This window comes from Sparus aurata, chromosome 24, assembly GCF_900880675.1.
Source record: "Sparus aurata chromosome 24, fSpaAur1.1, whole genome shotgun sequence".
Lineage (NCBI taxonomy): Eukaryota > Metazoa > Chordata > Actinopteri > Spariformes > Sparidae > Sparus > Sparus aurata.
This window is the reverse complement of record NC_044210.1, coordinates 11,846,416-11,865,040: the sequence shown is the minus strand read 5'-3', so window position 1 is coordinate 11,865,040 and position 18,625 is coordinate 11,846,416. Positions and strand designations below refer to the sequence as shown.

Below are 18,625 nucleotides of genomic sequence, written 5' to 3'. Positions count from 1 at the left end.
CCAGCCACAACGGTGATGTTTTGGGGTCGTAGAGAGGCAAACGGTGGAAGCTTATATTCTTATATTTCTTCATTCTATTGCCACAATTGGGCATTGCACAAACTCGTACCATTTTCAGTAACTAGCGCTGCTTCAATCATCACGGACTCTCTGCTCTGCTCTCTGTAAGAACCATTAGCATGAGCAAACAAGCTAGCTCTCGGTGCAGAGCGAATAGACTCATAACAGGCTATTGTAAGGCTAATGGCTCATGGCAGGCTGTAACATGAACATGTACGTCATGAACAGAAAAATGAAAATGCTGGAATGCGTTTCTGTCTGCAAAATTCAAGTTTCCGTCGCTGCCAGTGAGGGAGTAAGCGCACGCTCGACGGATCGACTATTTTGGTCTACGACATGGATGTCAACAAACGGTATGTAGCTGCTTGCACAAACACACTGTTTTAACCACTTTTTTATTCATTGTGAGTCATAAACGCTACAGTGCTGTGTTCTTAGGTGTCTGCTGATGTTGCATAACTTTTGGGGTGAGATTTGGAGCATGTTAAGACGCTTAAAACACAGTGTAAAGTTCTGACCCCATGCTGTTAGCTGTCACTGCTAACTCTCCGTTCACGGAGCTCTGTAAGAGGTGGACCAAAAGTGTTCGCGTTTTCGGTACTGGCATGTCAAGGGTAGCTTGAGCGATAAAGCTGCATGTTGAAATCGACCGAAGTTCTCCTTTAAGTGGTAGGCCACAAGAAATAACGGAGCGAGGTCAGCGGATGCTCAGGTGCATAGTGTGCAGAGCTACAAACTCAAAAAATGATTTTTGTCTTATTCGATATATTTTCAGATAAGACTTTTAAAAAGGTCGAGGTCACCACTGAAAAGACCTCACAACTGGTTCAAAAGTGAAAGTTTGATTTCTTTCAGCCAGTCTCCAAGATGGTGACTCACAGTTTTAGCTCTTGTCTCTGTGCTTTACAGCTGTGGAATGTCCAATTTTACTTCCATGACGATGTCAAGGAAGATTTTTATGGTAGTTCACATGGTTAAATATTGGAGGTTTTATATGAAAAAATAGATACATTTCCCCTGCTAGTTTAACATGTCAGTTCTTTGTGTGACCACTGCTGATTGAGGGTTTGACACACTCAAGTCATCACACTGTTACATTTTTACAGTTACCACAATCTTAATGTTCCAGACTAACTTTTTTTTACTACGAGCTCTGTGGCCCCTAACTGGACATTTTAGGAGCACAATCACAAAATTTAGGTGCGCACACCGTAAATCAACATGCAAAGCAAATATTCACATTTCTCCTCATTTTTACTGTATTGCTGATAAATAGTTTGATAATATATGCAGGAATTACACTGCTTGTTTTAAATTCTCTGTCACATTTTATTGTAAACTTTTGAAGAAGCAACACGAGAAATAAGGTGCCAGTGCAGTGTCATTCCACATTCCCTCTCACGCACCTTGGCCTGCCACCTGTAATTCCAGACTTCAGATAATTTGGTTTGCCCCTTCCACGTAACAGTGTTAGAAGTAAATAAATAAAAATAAATAAATAAATAAACCGGCAAATTCACTGGTCGCGACTAAATGTAAAATTTAGCTGTCTCAAATGTTGTTCTCATTCTAGGGCCCTATTTTATTCGCCTGGGTCTGAGGTGTGTCTCAGTGTTTGTCACCAGAACAAACTCTACCTGGTCAAACAGCCCCCTGGTTCTTTTCCACAGCTTACTTCCGTGACAGCAAATATAAAAACGGACTTTTTAGGGCATTTTTTCTTTGCATTATATGAATTATCATTGTAAGAAAAAAATATTTTTTGGAATTAAAACGCAGTCCTGAAGCATAATACTAGAAAACGAGTCCCAGTTTCACTTTCGGTTCAACATAAATGACACAAACTTGTAAAAAAGTTTGAATCTCACATTACTTTATCATCTTTTGCTTACCTTTCTGAAAGACTCCGAGCGAACTAAAGAAAAGTAGTAGAGCTCCGAGTCCCATCTCGGTCAAAAACATCTCATGTTTGACATTTCCTATACGGCACGTAACAAGAGATCCCGCTTCGTCTTCTTCTTCCTCTACACCGAGAGATGCCGGGGCGTGATCTGCAAACCACTTCCGTATTCATCTTCTTTAGTTTAATGGCAGATCGCAACCCCCAAAGAAAAAAACAATTTACAAACAAACAGAAACAAATCTAAATAAATAATCAATTATATCAGTCTTGTGCGAAAGTTTTAGGCATGGGCAGAAATCAAAATTGAAGTTTGTTAATTGTTTATTTTCATCAACCAACAAAATGCAGTGGGTGAACAAAAGAGAAATTTAAATCAAATCAATATTTTTTTCACCCTTTGCCTTCAAAACAGCATCAATTCTTCTGCGTACACTTGCACACAGTTTTTGAAGGAACTCGGCTGGGAGGTTGATCCAAACCTCTCGGAGAACTAACCACAGATCTTCTGTGGATGCGGGCTTCCTCAAATCCTTCTGTCTCTTCATGTGGTCAGGACTTCTTCTTCTTCTTCTTCTTCTACTTTACACTGAAAATAGTTCTTGATGACATTGTCTGTATGCCACCCTGCTTCATATATCCTACTACATAGTTCATTGCGCTCTACATCACATTTGTTACATTTCATAACATGTTCAACAATTTCAGCAACCTCACAAACGTCACATTTATCCGACACACACTCTGCCTTTACATGAAGACTTGATTTTAACGCTGTAGTAGTGTCTTCCATTTTCATCTGCATCCCACTTCTTCTGCCATGAATCCCTCACTGCCTTCCTTATTAATGATTTGGCCTCAACTTTACCAAAGGGGACTTTCATTATATCATCATTATTTAATTTCAGTGCTCTTTAAGCAGCCTCTTCTGCTTTACTGCATTACTCTACTCCTTAGTAATAAGCAAGGCACTCCTGGTCAATATCCACATCACAGCAGAAAGCAGGAACAGTACAATGTTCTGGGGACATTTTCTTCCTCCTGAGAACAGCTTGTTTATTCAGTTCTGGAAAAAAGTTTGTATCATTACCTCATTGATATTGTAAATATTCAAATTCTGAGTTTGAATTTCTCCTACAAAACTACGCAGTGCCCCTTTAACAAAGTATTTTCATAGATCCGCATGAACATTTTTGAATCTCACATAATTCAGTTTATTTACAAATAAGTACAAAAAGAAGCTGCCGTAAATGTTCATACATATGATCTAAAATAGTACAAAAAATATATATATACAAAGACGCAAGATAAAAACATCAAACAGAGAAATGATCAGCCCGATAATAAACGTTCATAACGCTGAACTGCTGCTCCTGTGTAGAGCTACACAATGTAGCCGTACACGTGATCGCAGGTGTGGCCTTCTTCTTTACAAGAAGGCCACGACAAGAGTGAAAAGTCTGATCACAGCAGTGGAATATCAAGTAAACCATCTTTACCCACAACGAGGTAATCATCAGTTATCCTATCAGCTGTAAAAAATTCCATCCTTTCATCTGTTACAAAACACTTGTTAGTGTGTAAAGTCACAAGAAACAGAGAAGTGAAGTCAGCGAGCCAAATGTTGTAGCTGATCTTCCACAGGTCTGTTTCAGGACAGGTTTCCTTCTGCCACCAGTCTTGTTGGTTGTTACGTGTCACCAAATAGTTGTCGGCGAGTGCCGGGCGATTGTTCTGAGCTGTAACTTCCTTCATTTTTCTCAGGTGATCGTTGCCTTAAGTTCTCGTTATCTTGATGTATCAAAGGTCTTTACTTAATTATATTTCCATTTTCTGCTACTTCAAACTTCAACTACTCCACACATTACATATTAAATAGCCTACTTTTTACTTCACTACATTATTTGATAGCTTTAGTTACTCTTTACTTTGCAGATTACATGCTGCATCAGAGCCAAAGAACATTTTTAAATTCATGGTTCTGATAATCAGATAAATACTGGATACCAGCTGCAGGTATATAATCATTGAGCCATAGTTTACAGACATACATTTAAATATACGTATGATTTACTTTTACTTTTGATACATTTAATATCTGGCACTTAAAGACTTTTACTCAAGTCTGATTTTTAGGTACTTCACACTGAAAAGTCAACATCCTTCCTCCCTCAGACAGCCTCAACTCTTCTTCTTCTGTAAATCTGAGAGCAGCAGGAGGACCTCCAGTGGACATTCTGTGTCACTGCAGCACGTGTTCAACACACTGCTGGGATCACTTCAACTTATTATTACAAGCAATATTAATATTTTTTAAATCAAGGTCCACCGGAAAAACACCCTGTATGCCGGATTACCAGTCCAGTCCTGTCTGAGCTGCTTACCATTTACAACATGTTATTGATTGTGACTGATGTGTCAGCTAAGTGTTTCTCCAGAGGACATATGAGGCAAATACAAGTGAGTCACAGTTGAGAATAAACTACATAGAACATGCATATGTAATTAGTAGAACTAGAAGACTAATAATTAATGGTCAATGTCCAAATTTCACTTGTGACCCTGAACGTCTCCTGATACACTGAGTTACACATGAGGATTAATTTATGACATGATGAATCTAATGACGACTGAAATCAGACCTTAGAGCAGATTTTTATTTCGAATCTCGGGACAGTTTTATCACATATCTACATTTTTAATTGACACGTCTGAGAAACACTTTTGACAGCTTCCTGTTGAAGACGATGCTTTCAGGTGGTCCCTTGTAGCTCGTTCTCTTCCTGCATTAAACGTGTTTTGATCCTTCATATAAAAACATTGTTCAGTTTCTACATGAATCCAACAATTGAACGGCAGTAGTAATAAAAGTGAGCGATAAAACAGACAGAAAAACACGTCTTCATACCTGAAATAAAGCAAGAAATCAGTCAATTTCGAAATCTGTCTGAACAAATGTTAAATGATCCATGAAGAGTTCAGTGCATCACAATTGGCTTCATTACAAAATACAGTGAGTCATGGAAAGTCAAAAACAGTGTGAAGACTAAATCATGTTGAGAAGAAGCAATAAAAAATAAATATGTACAAGTTAAAATGTAAAAAAAATTGTCTTTCTCATTAGTGTTTTTTTGATCTTGTGGTGTGGATGTCTTTACAAGACTTCACAGCCACGAGAGTCAGGTAATCATTGGTTATCATATCGGCTGAAAAAAATCCACATCGTGCATCCCTAAAAAATACAGGATGGTACTTCTACGTCTGGATGCAACAGTGAACTGGTGTAAAAAATCCTATGACAGATGTTACAAAACAGTTGTTAGTCTGTGAAGTAAAATAAAAACAGAGAACTGAAATCAGCAAGCCAAATGTTGTTACTGATCTTACACAGGTCTATTTCAGGCCAGCTTTTAGTTCTGCCAGCAGTCTTGTGGGTTGTTTTGTGTCACTAAATAGTTGTCGGCAAGTTTTGGGTGATGGTTCTGGGCTGTCACTTCCTTCACTTTTCTCAGTTGATCGCTGCCTTAAGTCCTCGTTATCTTAGAGCATCAAAGGTGTTTTGGTCCTTAAGTGAAAAACAACATATGAGTCAATTTCATCAGTCTGAAGCAACAAAAACATTTACAAATGAGAAATTAATAAAGGATTTTACTCTTGAGAACCGTTCAAATAACAAAATGTTCAGCTTTTAAAGCTCTTTCAGCCTTGTGTTTTACAGCTTTCTGACCTTTCAGCTTTTTCAAACATTCAGTTTTGTTTTAAAAAAAAATTACAATGGAAGTAAATGGGAAAATGTTCAAATCCTCTTCAAAACTCATCTAATTTCAACCTCTTCTTGTCCCTCATACTTGGGAGCTAGAGGCACCATTCCAACCTTTAAAGAGTCAGAAGACCTTGAACTATTGGTCATGTATTCAGTTTTTTTTTTTTTTTTAATCTTTTACGGTTTTGAAATCATCACAGTTTTAGTTTTAAGGATTTTTAGTTTGTCTTCCAATTTTATGATGGGTGTGTATCGCGTCAGCTAGAGTGCGTGACATCATCGCTAGAGTGGAGAGCAGCTGGAAAAACTGGAGAAAAAAATTCTTATCAGCCTGATTTGGATCCCAAATCTCTTACTTCACATAGACAATATACACATAGAAATGTAGGAAATGTTGTTGGCTTTCAGCTGATGGTCTTATTCCAGATATAGGACTCAAACTTTTGGTTGAAGAAGCCCAAGAGCGACAAACACTCTAGCAACTCCCCCATAAGGCGCAATGTTAATTTTTGGCCTAAAGTTCTAGAGGAGAGCAGACATTACCGGTTTTGTCTCTCACTCTAACACCCTAATTTTTCACTCTACAGAAATAAAAAAAAAAAACACATCACAGGATTCAACAATGTCTCCTGTTACTCACTGTATACATATTTGGGTCATAAATATTGCACTTTTTTCAAGACTAGCAGGAGTTTGGGGGGTCTTTTCCCATTCAATCTTAATGGGACATTTTCAACTTTAGTTCTGCTACTGCTCCAGCCTATGTGCAGCCAGAGAAATTGTTCAGCTATCAAAATGTTCAGCTTTTTTTTAACCCATTCAGTGTATTATTTTTCCGCCTTTGTGCCTATTCAGCTTTTGAAAAATTCAGCTTTTTCTGCAAGATCTGGACCTTTCATTCTTATAGTTTTATGCATTTCCTGCAAGTATTTTTACATAAATGTTTACATTACATCCAGCAGATTTCAGAAATCACTTCAGCGTGAGCATTCAAACTGTATTTTTGCAGGAAATGCAAACCCTTTTATTTACTGTTGTTGTCTGATAAGATTGAATAAATCACTGCCAAGTTAAATTAGACAAATGATGAGCTGAAGTTAAGAATCACCTGTTCATATGTCTTCGTATCAGCAGGACTGTGAGGACTGCTGCTGCAACACAACAGAAGAACAGCACCACCGACAATGAAGTGATGAAAACTGTGTTCTTGTTCCCAGAATCCTCTTGGAAACCTGTCAGATAAACAGAAGACATGAGTTTAAAGTTGTCATCACTCTATAAATCAGTCTGTGTGGAAGTGTTTCTCACCTTCAGCAGGAATCATCCTGACCTCCTCTTTCTGAGGAGCAGAGAGCACTCGCACTGCACATCTAACCTCTGTGTCCATGTCATGGAGACGAGTCAGCACAGCTGTAGAGGTGACAGTGACTGTACCGTTGGTGTTGTTCACACTGACGGAGCTGTTTCCAGGAAAGTGGACGTTGTCTCTCAGGACAGTTAATGTCACTGTGGGAGCAGGTCGACCTGTGGCCGAGCAGGACACCACTGTCTCCTCAGAGCCTGATTCTCTCACATGGAGAACGGGTTCATGCAGCTCTGAACACAAAAGATATCAGATGAACTAAATATTGTTAGTGGTGAGGATGAAGACACAATGCAGCAGCATGCTTTGTGTGAAGTTGGTTGGTTCTTACCGTAGACTTGGAGGCAGGTGTTACCAATGACAGCACCTTCATGGTCGGTGTTGAACAAACAGAGATAGCAGCCTTCATCTTCCTCTGTCACGTTTCTGATGAAGATGGAGCTGTTCTGCAGTCCAGCATCTGCAAACCCTACTTTATCTTTAAAGGCAGGATTCACTCTTTTACCATATCTAGTAGTGTAAGAAGCAAGTGTCTCCTCTCTGTCAGGTAAAACTTTGTGCCAGGTGACCTGAACAACATCTTTAATTTGCAGCAGCTCACACCTGAAACCAGCTTCTTCTCCGACAGCTGCAGTCACAGTCCGCTGTGTTTGTATCAGATCTGTCAGACCTGCAGGACATGACAGACTATTATTACTGTGATTGTGGTTGGTGGTTTTTACTTTCAAAATTTGACATAAAACATGAATTATTAGTCCTGTGTGAAGCCAGAAATAGATTTTTACCTTTATATTCACATTGAACAACGAGAATCATAGAAGGACATTTAGTTTCAAAAGTCTTCCCGCATGTTCTACATTAAAAGAGCATTTTGTAAAATTGTTTCAGAGAACATGAAACAAACATGAAAACAAATGGAAATACAATTTTACCTTGAAATATAATCTTAGCACTCTGTTCAAGCTCACTTTATGGCCGGGAATATACTCCGAACAAATAATATGATTTAGAAAGATCAAAGTATCTTAACACTGTGCTTGTGGATGAATTATTTAATTTTTTTATAGCTTTAAGAATGAAAATGTGGTGAATTTGACAGATAAAAATGAACTAATAATAATGTCAGTTTAACAGCTATAGAAATGTGTGAAACATGTTACTGTATCATGTTTCTCGTACCTTTGTGAAAGACTCCCAACACACACAACAGATGAATGAGTGAGCGGTGCTCCATCTCTGCTGCAGACTGCACACTGAATGAACCACCAACATTCAAATCTCCCGCCTGTAACTGTAGGCTGCGCTCACAGGTGTCCAAAGGTGACTTCCAGGTAAGCTGATCCTCGAGGGTGTCACATAAACACTTATTCACCGAAACATGAAGCATCCAGACCCAAGAAACAAGCCTGCAGGCTAATCTTATTATCTAAATCATAACTAAAAAATTTTATTTATAAGAAATGACTAATTTACTGTTAAAGGTGATTTAAACAGCGCGTGACGCCTGGTGCACTCAACCCCACCACAGTGGTACATCCCGACCAATCAGGGAGCAGTAGATGGACATGAACTAGATTATCTCAGATTGCTGTCTGTTCTGTTGAGACATAAATTAGCTCAATAATGTTGTAGATAACACAAAGAACATATTGATTTATAAGAAACATTGATTTGTTTTATTATTGTTGCACATCACTTCAACGCAGCACTTTCACACATTTATTAATATTCAGTACAGACTGTCATTTCATCATTATTCAGTTTATTTATGCAAAACCAGCTGTACAGTTATATACATTTCATTTGAACTAGTGTAAAATATATCACAGATGTTACAAAACACTTGTTACGGGAACAGCAGCCTTCATCTGGTTCTGTCACAGTCCTGATAACTGTGGAGCTGTGACATGTCGTCTCACTAAACTAATGATGGAGCGACTTAAACAAACAAAGGAGTCACTGAGACACTGAGGTTGTCTGACGCGCTTCCTAAAAGAAGTCACTGATATTCGAAAATAAGTTTCAACTCATGATAAAATTCACAAACTCATAATCAAAATACACCGACCCAGCCCTCCCTCTCTGACAATGACAGATGAACAGCTGCCTATATTAACTAATAAACCCGCCCACATCCACGTCACCCACTAGCCCCCTATATGACCACATAAAAAAATATCAAAACCAAAACACACAGCAAAAGATAACAATATCCCTTCACCTTGTAACTAATAGAAAATCACCTACTAATTCATTCGTGTCTCGTACAAATGACCACAGCTGCAAACTTAGGACACAATTTAGCTCAACAAAATATCTTTTCCGAGGGTGTTTTTGTGACCTGTTGTTGATATCATTAAACACAATTCATTATTGATATTAAGGATGTAAACAGTCTCATTTGACATCACACAAACTGATTTACAGGAGCATACAAATAACATTAAAAAACATTTTTAAAAATGCATTTAAAATACAAATTAAAAACAAGTAAGAAGAGTTAAGTTAAGTAGGCTAAAACAGAAAAAGTTTTAAAAGAGACCAGATTAGAAAATAAAAGTCACAGTGAAAGGTCAAACCTTTAAAATTGCTTCAGTGAAAGGGAGCTGCAAACAGAAAGGTCTTCAGTGTTGATTTAAACGAGGTGAGACTCAGAGCAGACCTGCAGTTTTCAGTTTGTTCCAGATCTGTGATTCATAATAACTGAACACTGCTTCTCCATGTTCAGTTCTGACTCTGGAGACTAAAAGCAGAAGAGTACCTGACGACCTCAGAGGTCTGGACGCTTCATAACGTGGTAGCAGATCAGAAGTGTATTTTGTATTTTGGCCTGAAACCATTCAGTGCTTCATAACCAACAGCAGGAGTTTAAAATATATTCTCTGACAAAGAGAAAGCCAGTGTAAAGATGTGAGAACTGGAGTGATGTGATCTACTGTTCTGGTTCTTGTTTGGACTCGAGCAGCAGCGTTCAGAATCAGCAGCAGCTGTCTGATGAGTTTTTTTAGAGAGTCCTGTAAAGACACCGTTACAGTAGTCGAGTCTGCTGAAGATAAATGCACAAATAAGTTTGTCCAAATCCTGCTGAGACATAAGTCCTTTTATCCTGGATGTATAAACGTGACAGTAGGCTGACTTTGTCACAGTCTTAGTGTAGCTGCTGTTAGTCGTTCTTCTTGGCTCCAAAAACAATTATTTCAGTCATTGCACATGATGCAATGTTTGAGTTACAAAATACAGAAAAACTGTTGCATTGTCCTTAAAGTTGAATTATTCCTGTACAGATGTTCCAGTTCTCTCCACAGTCAGGTGTGAGCATCTGTATCCACGTCTGACTACAGAAGTGTTTAAATCACTAACTCATTATTTCTGTAGCTGTGATGTTCCATCATTATATATCAAATACAGGTGTGTTCACTTCTTTACTCAGACCTGAAGACGACCAACTGTGGTCAACACATTATATCAGTCACATCCACATTCATGTCCATAAATGCAGCACGCCAAATGTTGTAACTGATCTTACACAAATGTCACCGTATTTTAGGGCAGTCTTCCTTCTGCCACTAGTCTTGTGGGTTATTTTGTGTCAAAGTAGTTTTCGGCGAATTTCAGGCAATGGTTCTGGGTTTTCACCTCCTTCCCTTTTCTCAGGTGGCGTCCGTTTCCTTAAGTTCTCGTTATCTTGATGCATGACAGGTGTTTTGGTCCTTCAGTGAAAAACAACATGTGAGTCAATTTCATCAGTCTGAAGCAACAACAAACTTTTACAAATGAGAAATTAATAAAGGATCTTACTCTTGAGTGTGTTCAGTTGTTTGTGGTGACACCATGATCTCCTCAGAGTCTCTTTGTGTCCGACTGAAGGATGAAGACAAGTCAATGGTGAATCTTTTACTTACTGGTGTGGTTGAAAAGATTGAATCAATCATTACCAAATTAAATGAGACAAATGATGAGTTAAAGTTAAGAATTACCTGTTCATATGTCTTCGTATCAGCAGGACTGTGATGACTGCTGCTGCAACACAACAGAAGGGCAGCACCACAGACAATGTAGTGATGATGGTGAAACGTGTGATCTCACTCCCAGAATCCTCATTGAAACCTGTCAGATAAACAGAAGACATGAGTTTAAAGTTGTCATCATTCTATAAATCAGTGTGTGTGGAAGTGTTCCTCACCTTCAGCAGACTGTTTGACTTCAGCAGGAATCATCCTGACCTCCTCTTTCTGAGGAGCAGAGAGCACTCGCACTGCACATCTAACCTCTGTGTCCATGTGATGGAGACGAGTCAGCACAGCTGTAGAGGTGACAGTGACTGTACTGTTGGTGTTGTTCACACTGACGGAGCTGTTTCCAGGAAAGTGGACGTTGTCTCTCAGGACAGTTAATGTCACTGTGGGAGCAGGTCGACCTGTGGCCGAGCAGGACACCACTGTCTCCTCAGAGCCTGATTCTCTCACATGGAGAACGGGTTCATGCAGCTCTGAACACAAAAGATATCAGATGAACTAAATGTTGTTAGTGGTGAGGATGAAGACACAATGCAGCAGCATGCTTTGTGTGAAGTTGGTTGGTTCTTACCGTAGACTTGGAGGCAGGTTCTACCAGTAAGAGCACCTTCAGGGTCGGCGTTGAACAAACAGAGATAGCAGCCTTCATCTTCCTCTGTCACGTTTCTGATGAAGATGGAGCTGTTCTGCAGTCCAGCATCTGTAAACCCTACTTTATCTTTAAAGGCAGGATTCACTCTTTTACCATATCTAGTAGTGTAAGAAGCAAGTGTCTCCTCTCTGTCAGGTAAAACTTTGTGCCAGGTGACCTGAACAACATCTTTAGACTGCAGCAGCTCACACCTGAAACCAGCTTCTTCTCTGACAGCTGCAGTCACAGTCCTCTGTGTTCGTATCAGATCTGTTAGACCTGCAGGACATGACAGATTATTAGTACTGTGATTGTGGTTGGTGGTTTTTTACTTTCAGAATTTGACATAAAGCATGAATTATTAGTCCTGTGTGAAGCCAGAAATAGACTTTTATCTGTATATTTAGATTGAACAACAAGAATCATAGAAGGACATTGAGGGCTCTATCTTGCACTCAGCGCAATTGACTTTGTACACTGGCGCTTGTATAATTCCTATTTTGCATTCGGCGCACATCGGAATTTTACCTCCACAGACGCACGTCCTTAAATCAGGGAATGACTTTGCGCTCCGGGGGCGGTTCAGCGAAAAGAGGAGGCGTGTTCCAGCGCCAACGTTCACTGGTGCTATTTTGCCATTTCAGAAAACACTTGCGCCACAGACCAGGAAAAACCTAGTCTAAAGTCAGTGGCGCTTATTCAGATGCAGTATTTTAAGGGCGCATGCTTGGCCATAATGTAGCGTGTGCTTAACGTGCATACACTTTGCTTCTCTCATCTACAAGGAAGCAGTTCCCATTTTTGCAAACAATACAAAAAAAAGTTGAAAAGATTTAAACAGAAGAACTCATTATTTTTCCCTCTGATATGCGACGCGCCCGCCGGAGCCGTGAGGGTCCGGGAGTGGCAATGCGCGATGTGCTCCTAGTAGAGCGGGTGGACGGAGATGGAGTTGGGGGAGGAGGAGGAAGGGGCACAACAGGAGCAGGTGGTGCGTTTGGAGACTTGAGGCGATGCGCCTGAGAGGCCGCAGCAACATCGCCACCCGGTCAAGACGGGCATTAATACCTTGCTGCATCCCGGACAGTGCGGTCCGGTCTGACAATGCTGCCACGGCGTGTAGTGGGTCTGGATCCTCTGCACCTTGGTGTTTGCGCTGCTCCCTCCTCATCTGGCCCTTGCGCACTGCTCGGCCGGTGCGCACTGCTCCCGAGGCCAGGTGCGATGTCATGGGGATGCCAGCCGTAGAAACAATTGTGGCAATTTCCTCCCACGCCCGTTTAACCAAAGCTAATTTGGATGGATCTCTCCCATCCCCATACAAGACCACTTCTCGGTCTTTTACAGCCCTGACGAGAACGTCGGTCTCCTCGGGTGTGAACCGCTCCTGGCGTGCGCCCGGCAAATTCGCCATTATAATAGCAATGCGCCATGGCACAAGCGCGCCTGCTTTTAAAGGGAGTGTGAGATGACGCTCTGATTGGTTTATTGCACGTTACGCCCAAACCACACCTATGAATAATGTAGCTACTTCAGACCAACCCATTTTAGATTTGCGCCGGGCGCAACAGTCATTTATCCCGCCGGCATAATAGCAACAGCGCCTGAGATCCGCCCCAAAAGCTACTTGCGCTTTGCGTTTGATACTTGCGTTTCAGATCGTTAAGATAGGGCCCTTAGTTTCAAAAGTATTCCTGCATGTTCTACATTAAAAGAGCATCTTGTAAAATTGTTTTGGAGAACATGAAACAAACATGAAAACAAATGGAAATGCAATTTTACCTTAATAAATAATAAAATATAATCTTAGCACTCTGTTCAAGCTCACTTTATGTTTGTTTACTTAATGTCAGTTTAACAGCTATAGAAATGTGTGAGACATGTTACTGTATCATCTTTCTCGTACCTTTCTGAAAGACTCCCAACACACACAACAGATGAATGAGTGAGCGGTGCTCCATCTCTGCTGCAGACAGCACGCTGAATGAACCGCTAACATTCAAATCTCCCGCCTGTAACTGTAGGCTGCGCTCACAGGTGTCCAAAGGTGACTTCCAGGTAAGCTGATCCTCGAGGGTGTCACATAAACACTTATTCACCGAAACATGAAGCATCCAGACCCAAGAAACAAGCCTGCAGGCTAATCTTATTATCTAAATCATAACTAAAAAAATGTTAGATATAAGAAATGAATAATTTACTGTTAAAGGTGATTTAAACAGCGCGGGACACCTGGTGCACTCAACCCCACCACAGTGGTACATCCCGACCAATCAGGGAGCAGTACATGGACATGAACTAGATAATCACAGATTGCTGTCTGTTCTGTTGAGACGGAAATTAGTTCAATTATGTTGTAGATAACACAAAGAACATATTGATTGATAAGAAACATTGATTTGTTTTATTATTGTTGCACATCACTTCAACGCAGCACTTTCACACATTTATTGATATTCAGTACAGACTGTAATTTCATCATCATTCAGTTCATTTATAAAAAATGCAAAACCAGCAGTACAGTTATATACATTTCATTTGAACTAGTGTAAAATATATCACAGATGTTACAAAACACTTGTTATAGGAACAGCAGCCTTCATCTGGTTCTGTCACAGTCCTGATAACTGTGGAGCTGTGACATGTTGTCTCAATAAACTAATGACTTTCACTCTACATATGACCACAGTTTCAATCTTAGGACACAATTTAGCTCAATAACATATCTTTTCCGAGGTAGTTTTTATGACCTGTTGTTGACATCTCTAACCACTCCTTTAACACAGTTCATTATTGATATTCAGGATGTCTCGTTTGACATGACACAAACTGATTTACAGAAGCATACAAATAACATTAAAAGACATTTAAAAAATGCATTTAAAATACAATTAAAAACAAGTAAGAAGACACCAAGAAACAAATCATTAAAACAAGTTAAGAAATAGGGAAGTTGGCTAAAATAGAAAAAGGTTTAAAAGAGACGAGAAAATAAAAGTCACAGTGAAAGGTCAAACCTTTAAAATTGCTTCAGTGAAAAGCAGCTGCAAACAGAAAGGTCTTCAGTGTTGATTTAAACGAGGTGAGACTCAGAGCAGACCTGCAGTTTTCAGTTTGTTCCAGATCTGTGATTCATAATAACTGAACACTGCTTCTGCATGTTCAGTTCTGACTCTGGAGACTAAAAGCAGACGAGTACCTGATGACCTCAGAGGTCTGGACGCTTCATAACATGGCAGCAGATCAGAAGTGTATTTTGTATTTTGGCCCAAAACTATTCAGTGCTTCATAACCAACAGACAGAAAGTCAGTGTAAAGATGTGAGAACTGGAGTGATGTGATCTACTGTTTTGGTTCTTGCTTGGACTCGAGCAGCAGCGTTCAGAATCAGCAGCAGCTGTCTGATGAGTCTTTTTTTAGAGAGTCCAAAATACAGAAAAACTGTTGCATTGTCCTTAAAGTTGAGTCATTCCTGTACAGATGTTCCAGTTCTCTCCACAGTCAGGTGTGAGCATCTGTATCCACGTCTGACTACAGAAGTGTTTAAATTACTAACTCATTCAGTCACGTCCACATTTGTGTCCATAAATGCAGCATGCCAGGTGTTGTACCTGATCTTTCACACGTCTTTCACAGTCTGCCACCAGTCTTGTGGGTTATTTTGTGTCAAAATAGTTTCAAGTTTCAAGCGATGGGTCACTTTTCTCAGATGACGTCCATCGCCTTAACAGCTTGTTATCTTGACACATGAAAGATGTTTCGGACCTTCAGTGAAAAACAACATATGAGTCAACTTCATCAGTCTGAAGCAACACAAAACATTTACAAGTGAGAAATCAATAAAGGATCTTACTCTTGAGTTTGTTCAGTTGTTTCTTGTGGTGTCATGATCTCCTCAGAGTCTCTTTGTCTCCGTCTGAAGGATGAATAAAAGTCAATGTTGAACAAAAATACATACATCTTTTACTTACTGGTGTGGTTGAAAAGATCGAATCAATCATTACCAAATTAAATGAGACAAATGATGAGCTGAAAGTTAAGAATTATTTGTTCATATGTTTTCGTATCAGCAGGACTGCTGCTGCAACACAACAGAAGACCAGCACCACAGACAATGTAGTGATGATGGTGAACCAAGTGATCTCAATCCCAGAATCCTCATGGGAACCTGTCAGATAAACAGAAGACATGAGTTTAAAGTTGTCATCGTTCTATAAATCAGTGTGTGTGGAAGTGTTCCTCACCTCAGAAATATTTGAGGAACACACAGACAGACAGACAGAGATTCCTTGCTATTATAGAGAGATTTTCAGATAAGCCTTTTAAAAATAGTCAAGGTCACCACTGAAAAGACTTCACAGCTGGTTCAAAAGTGAAAATGTTATTTCTTTCAGCCAGTCTCCAAGATGGTGACTCACAGTTTTAGCTCTTGTCTCTGTGCTTTACAGCAGTGGAATGTCCAATTTTGCTTCCATGACGATGTCAAGGAAGGTTTGTATTAGTAGTTTACATGGTCCCATATTTATGATATTTTATATGAAAAAATAGATACATAGAACCTGCCAGTGTAATATGTTAATTATTAATGCTGATTGAGGGTTTGACACATGTTTGAAATTCTCTGTCACATTTTACTGTAAACTTTTGAAGAAGCAACATAAGAGAAATACGGTGCCAGTGCACATTCCCTCTCACACACCTTGGTATGCCACCTGTAATTCCACATTCCAGAAGATTTGATTTGCTCCTTCCGCGTACCAGCGTAAATAAAATGAAAATGAATAGATAAAAATAAACCGGCAAATTTCCAGTAAATGTAAAATTTAGCTGTCTCGACCACAACCATAAACTGTGTTTGTCACCAGAAGAAACTCTACATGATCAGACACTCCCCCTGCTTCTCTTCCACAGCCTCCTTCCATGTCAGTGAGTATAAAAACTTACTTTTAATGCATTTTTTCTTTGAAAATATAAATTATCATTGTAAGCAAAATGCGAAGTTATTTTTTAATCCAAATGCAGCGTGATGAAGCACTTTAACACATAATTTAAGAGTCACAGCTGTGATTTTGGCTCAACAGAAATGACACACGCATGTAAAAAAAAAAAAAGTTTGAATCACACATTACTTTATCATCTTCTGCTTACCTTTCTGAAAGATCCCCAACGTATAGAAGAAAAGTAGTAGAGCTCTGAGTGCCATCTCCTCCTGCTTGTCTAATCTAATGGCACATAACAAACCAACCTGTTCTACTGTGAACACAGATCATCTGTTCATAATTATTTGGCATATGATTCCATCAAATTCTGGTATGAACACTTCTGTTCCTCCAAGTCCACTCTCTGCTCTTTGGATCCATCAGTAGATATTGGTATGGAGTTATATGGAGTATGAAGTGTCCACATCTGCACCTACAAGTAGTCATGAAGGGACATGAAACAACATTTCAGTCCAAAGGTGACTTCCTGATAGGCTGATCCACGAGGGTGTCACATAAACACTTATTCACCAAAACATGAAGCAACCAGACCCGAGAAACAAGAGTGGGTTAATTTATTAATCAAATGAGAACTAAAGACTGTTTTTTAATAAGAAATTACTAATTTGCTGTTAAATGTGATTTACACAGCGCGTGACGTCTGGTGCACTCTACCTCTCCACACAGTGGTACATCCCGACCAATCAGGGAGCAGTACTAGCAGTAACTAGATTATCTCAGATTGCTGTCTGTTCTGTTAAGACAGAAATTAGTTAAATAACGTTGTAGATAATACAAAGAACATATTGATTTACAAGAAACATTGATTTGTTTTATTATTTTTGCACATCACTTCAACGCAGCACTTTCACACATTTATTGATATTCAGTACAGACTGTAATTTCATCAAGATTCAGTTTATTTATAAAAAATGCAAAACCAGCAGTACAGTTACATACATTTCATTTGAACTAGTGTAAAATATATCACAGATGTTACAAAACACTGATAACTGTGGAGCGGTGACATGTTGTCTCACTAATCTAATGATGGAGCGACTTAAACAGACAAAGTCACTGAGAGACTGAGGTTGTCTAGGTTCCTCAAAAAAGGTCATTGATATTCAAAAATAAGTTATAACTCATGATAAAATGCACAAACTCATAATCAAAATACACTGACCCAGCCCAACCCCCCCCCACCCCTCTCTCTGCAAATGAGAGATGAACAGCTGCCTATATTAACTAATAAACCCGCCCACATCCACGTCACCCACTAGCCCCCTACTCAATATGACCACATGATAAAATATCAAAACCAAAACACACAGCAAAAGATAACAATATCCCTTCACCTTGTAACTAATAGAAAAACACCTGCTAATTCATTTGTGGCTCGTACAAATGACCAAAGCTGCAATCTTAGGACACAATTTAGTTCAACAGAACATCGTTTTTGTGACCTGTTGTTGATATCGTTAAACACAATTCATTATTGATATTCAGGATGTAAACAGTCTCATTTGACATCACACAAACTGATTTAACGGAGCATACAAATAACATTAAAAAACATAAAAAAATACAAATTAAAAACAAGTAAGAAGAGTTAAGTAGGCTAAAATAGAAAAAGTTTTAAAAGAGACCAGATTAGAAAATAAAAGTCACAGTGCAGTTCAGACCTTTAAAATTGCTTCAGTGAAAAGCAGCTGCAAACAGAAAGGTCTTCAGTGTTGATTTAAACAAGGTGAGACTCAGAGCAGACCTGCAGTTTTCAGTTTGTTCCAGATCTGTGATTCATAATAACTGAACACTGCTTCTCCATGTTTAGTTCTGACTCTGGAGACTAAAAGCAGACGAGTACCTGACGACCTCAGAGGTCTGGACGCTTCATAACGTGGCAGCAGGTCAGA

At 39.4% G+C, this 18,625-nt stretch overlaps 2 protein-coding genes across 2 annotated transcripts in view; both read right to left on the bottom strand.

Moving 5' to 3' along the window:
- LOC115576582 (OX-2 membrane glycoprotein-like) overlaps positions 1-17,149 on the bottom strand; it is a 34,105-nt gene extending 16,956 nt beyond the window's left edge. Inside the window, exon 1 of the mRNA XM_030409112.1 lies at positions 16,882-17,149. Coding sequence (XP_030264972.1) covers positions 16,882-16,936 — 55 coding nt within the window. The 5' untranslated portion in view covers positions 16,937-17,149. The remainder of the gene's footprint in view (positions 1-16,881) is intronic.
- LOC115576581 (uncharacterized) lies at positions 10,468-13,697 on the bottom strand. The gene is made up of 6 exons (XM_030409110.1): positions 13,640-13,697; positions 11,674-12,012; positions 11,270-11,575; positions 11,064-11,193; positions 10,885-10,947; positions 10,468-10,796 (listed from the first exon to the last, which is right to left on the bottom strand). The coding sequence occupies exons 1-6, from the start codon at positions 13,692-13,694 to the stop codon at positions 10,676-10,678; spliced, it is 1,014 nt and encodes a 337-aa protein (XP_030264970.1). The 5' UTR covers positions 13,695-13,697; the 3' UTR covers positions 10,468-10,675.
- Positions 17,150-18,625: the final 1,476 nt, after the last annotated feature.

Bases quoted from the DNA above. Each gene is read 5' to 3' on its own strand.
- LOC115576581 (XM_030409110.1), bottom strand. From the start codon at position 13,694: ATGGAGCACCGCTCACTCATTCATCTGTTGTGTGTGTTGGGAGTCTTT. The intron at 12,013-13,639 runs GTACGAGAAAGA...CATGTCCTGCAG, and splicing joins GTTGGGAGTCTTTCAGAAAG to GTCTAACAGATCTGATACGA. The intron at 11,576-11,673 runs GTAAGAACCAAC...TTTTGTGTTCAG, and splicing joins AACCTGCCTCCAAGTCTACG to AGCTGCATGAACCCGTTCTC.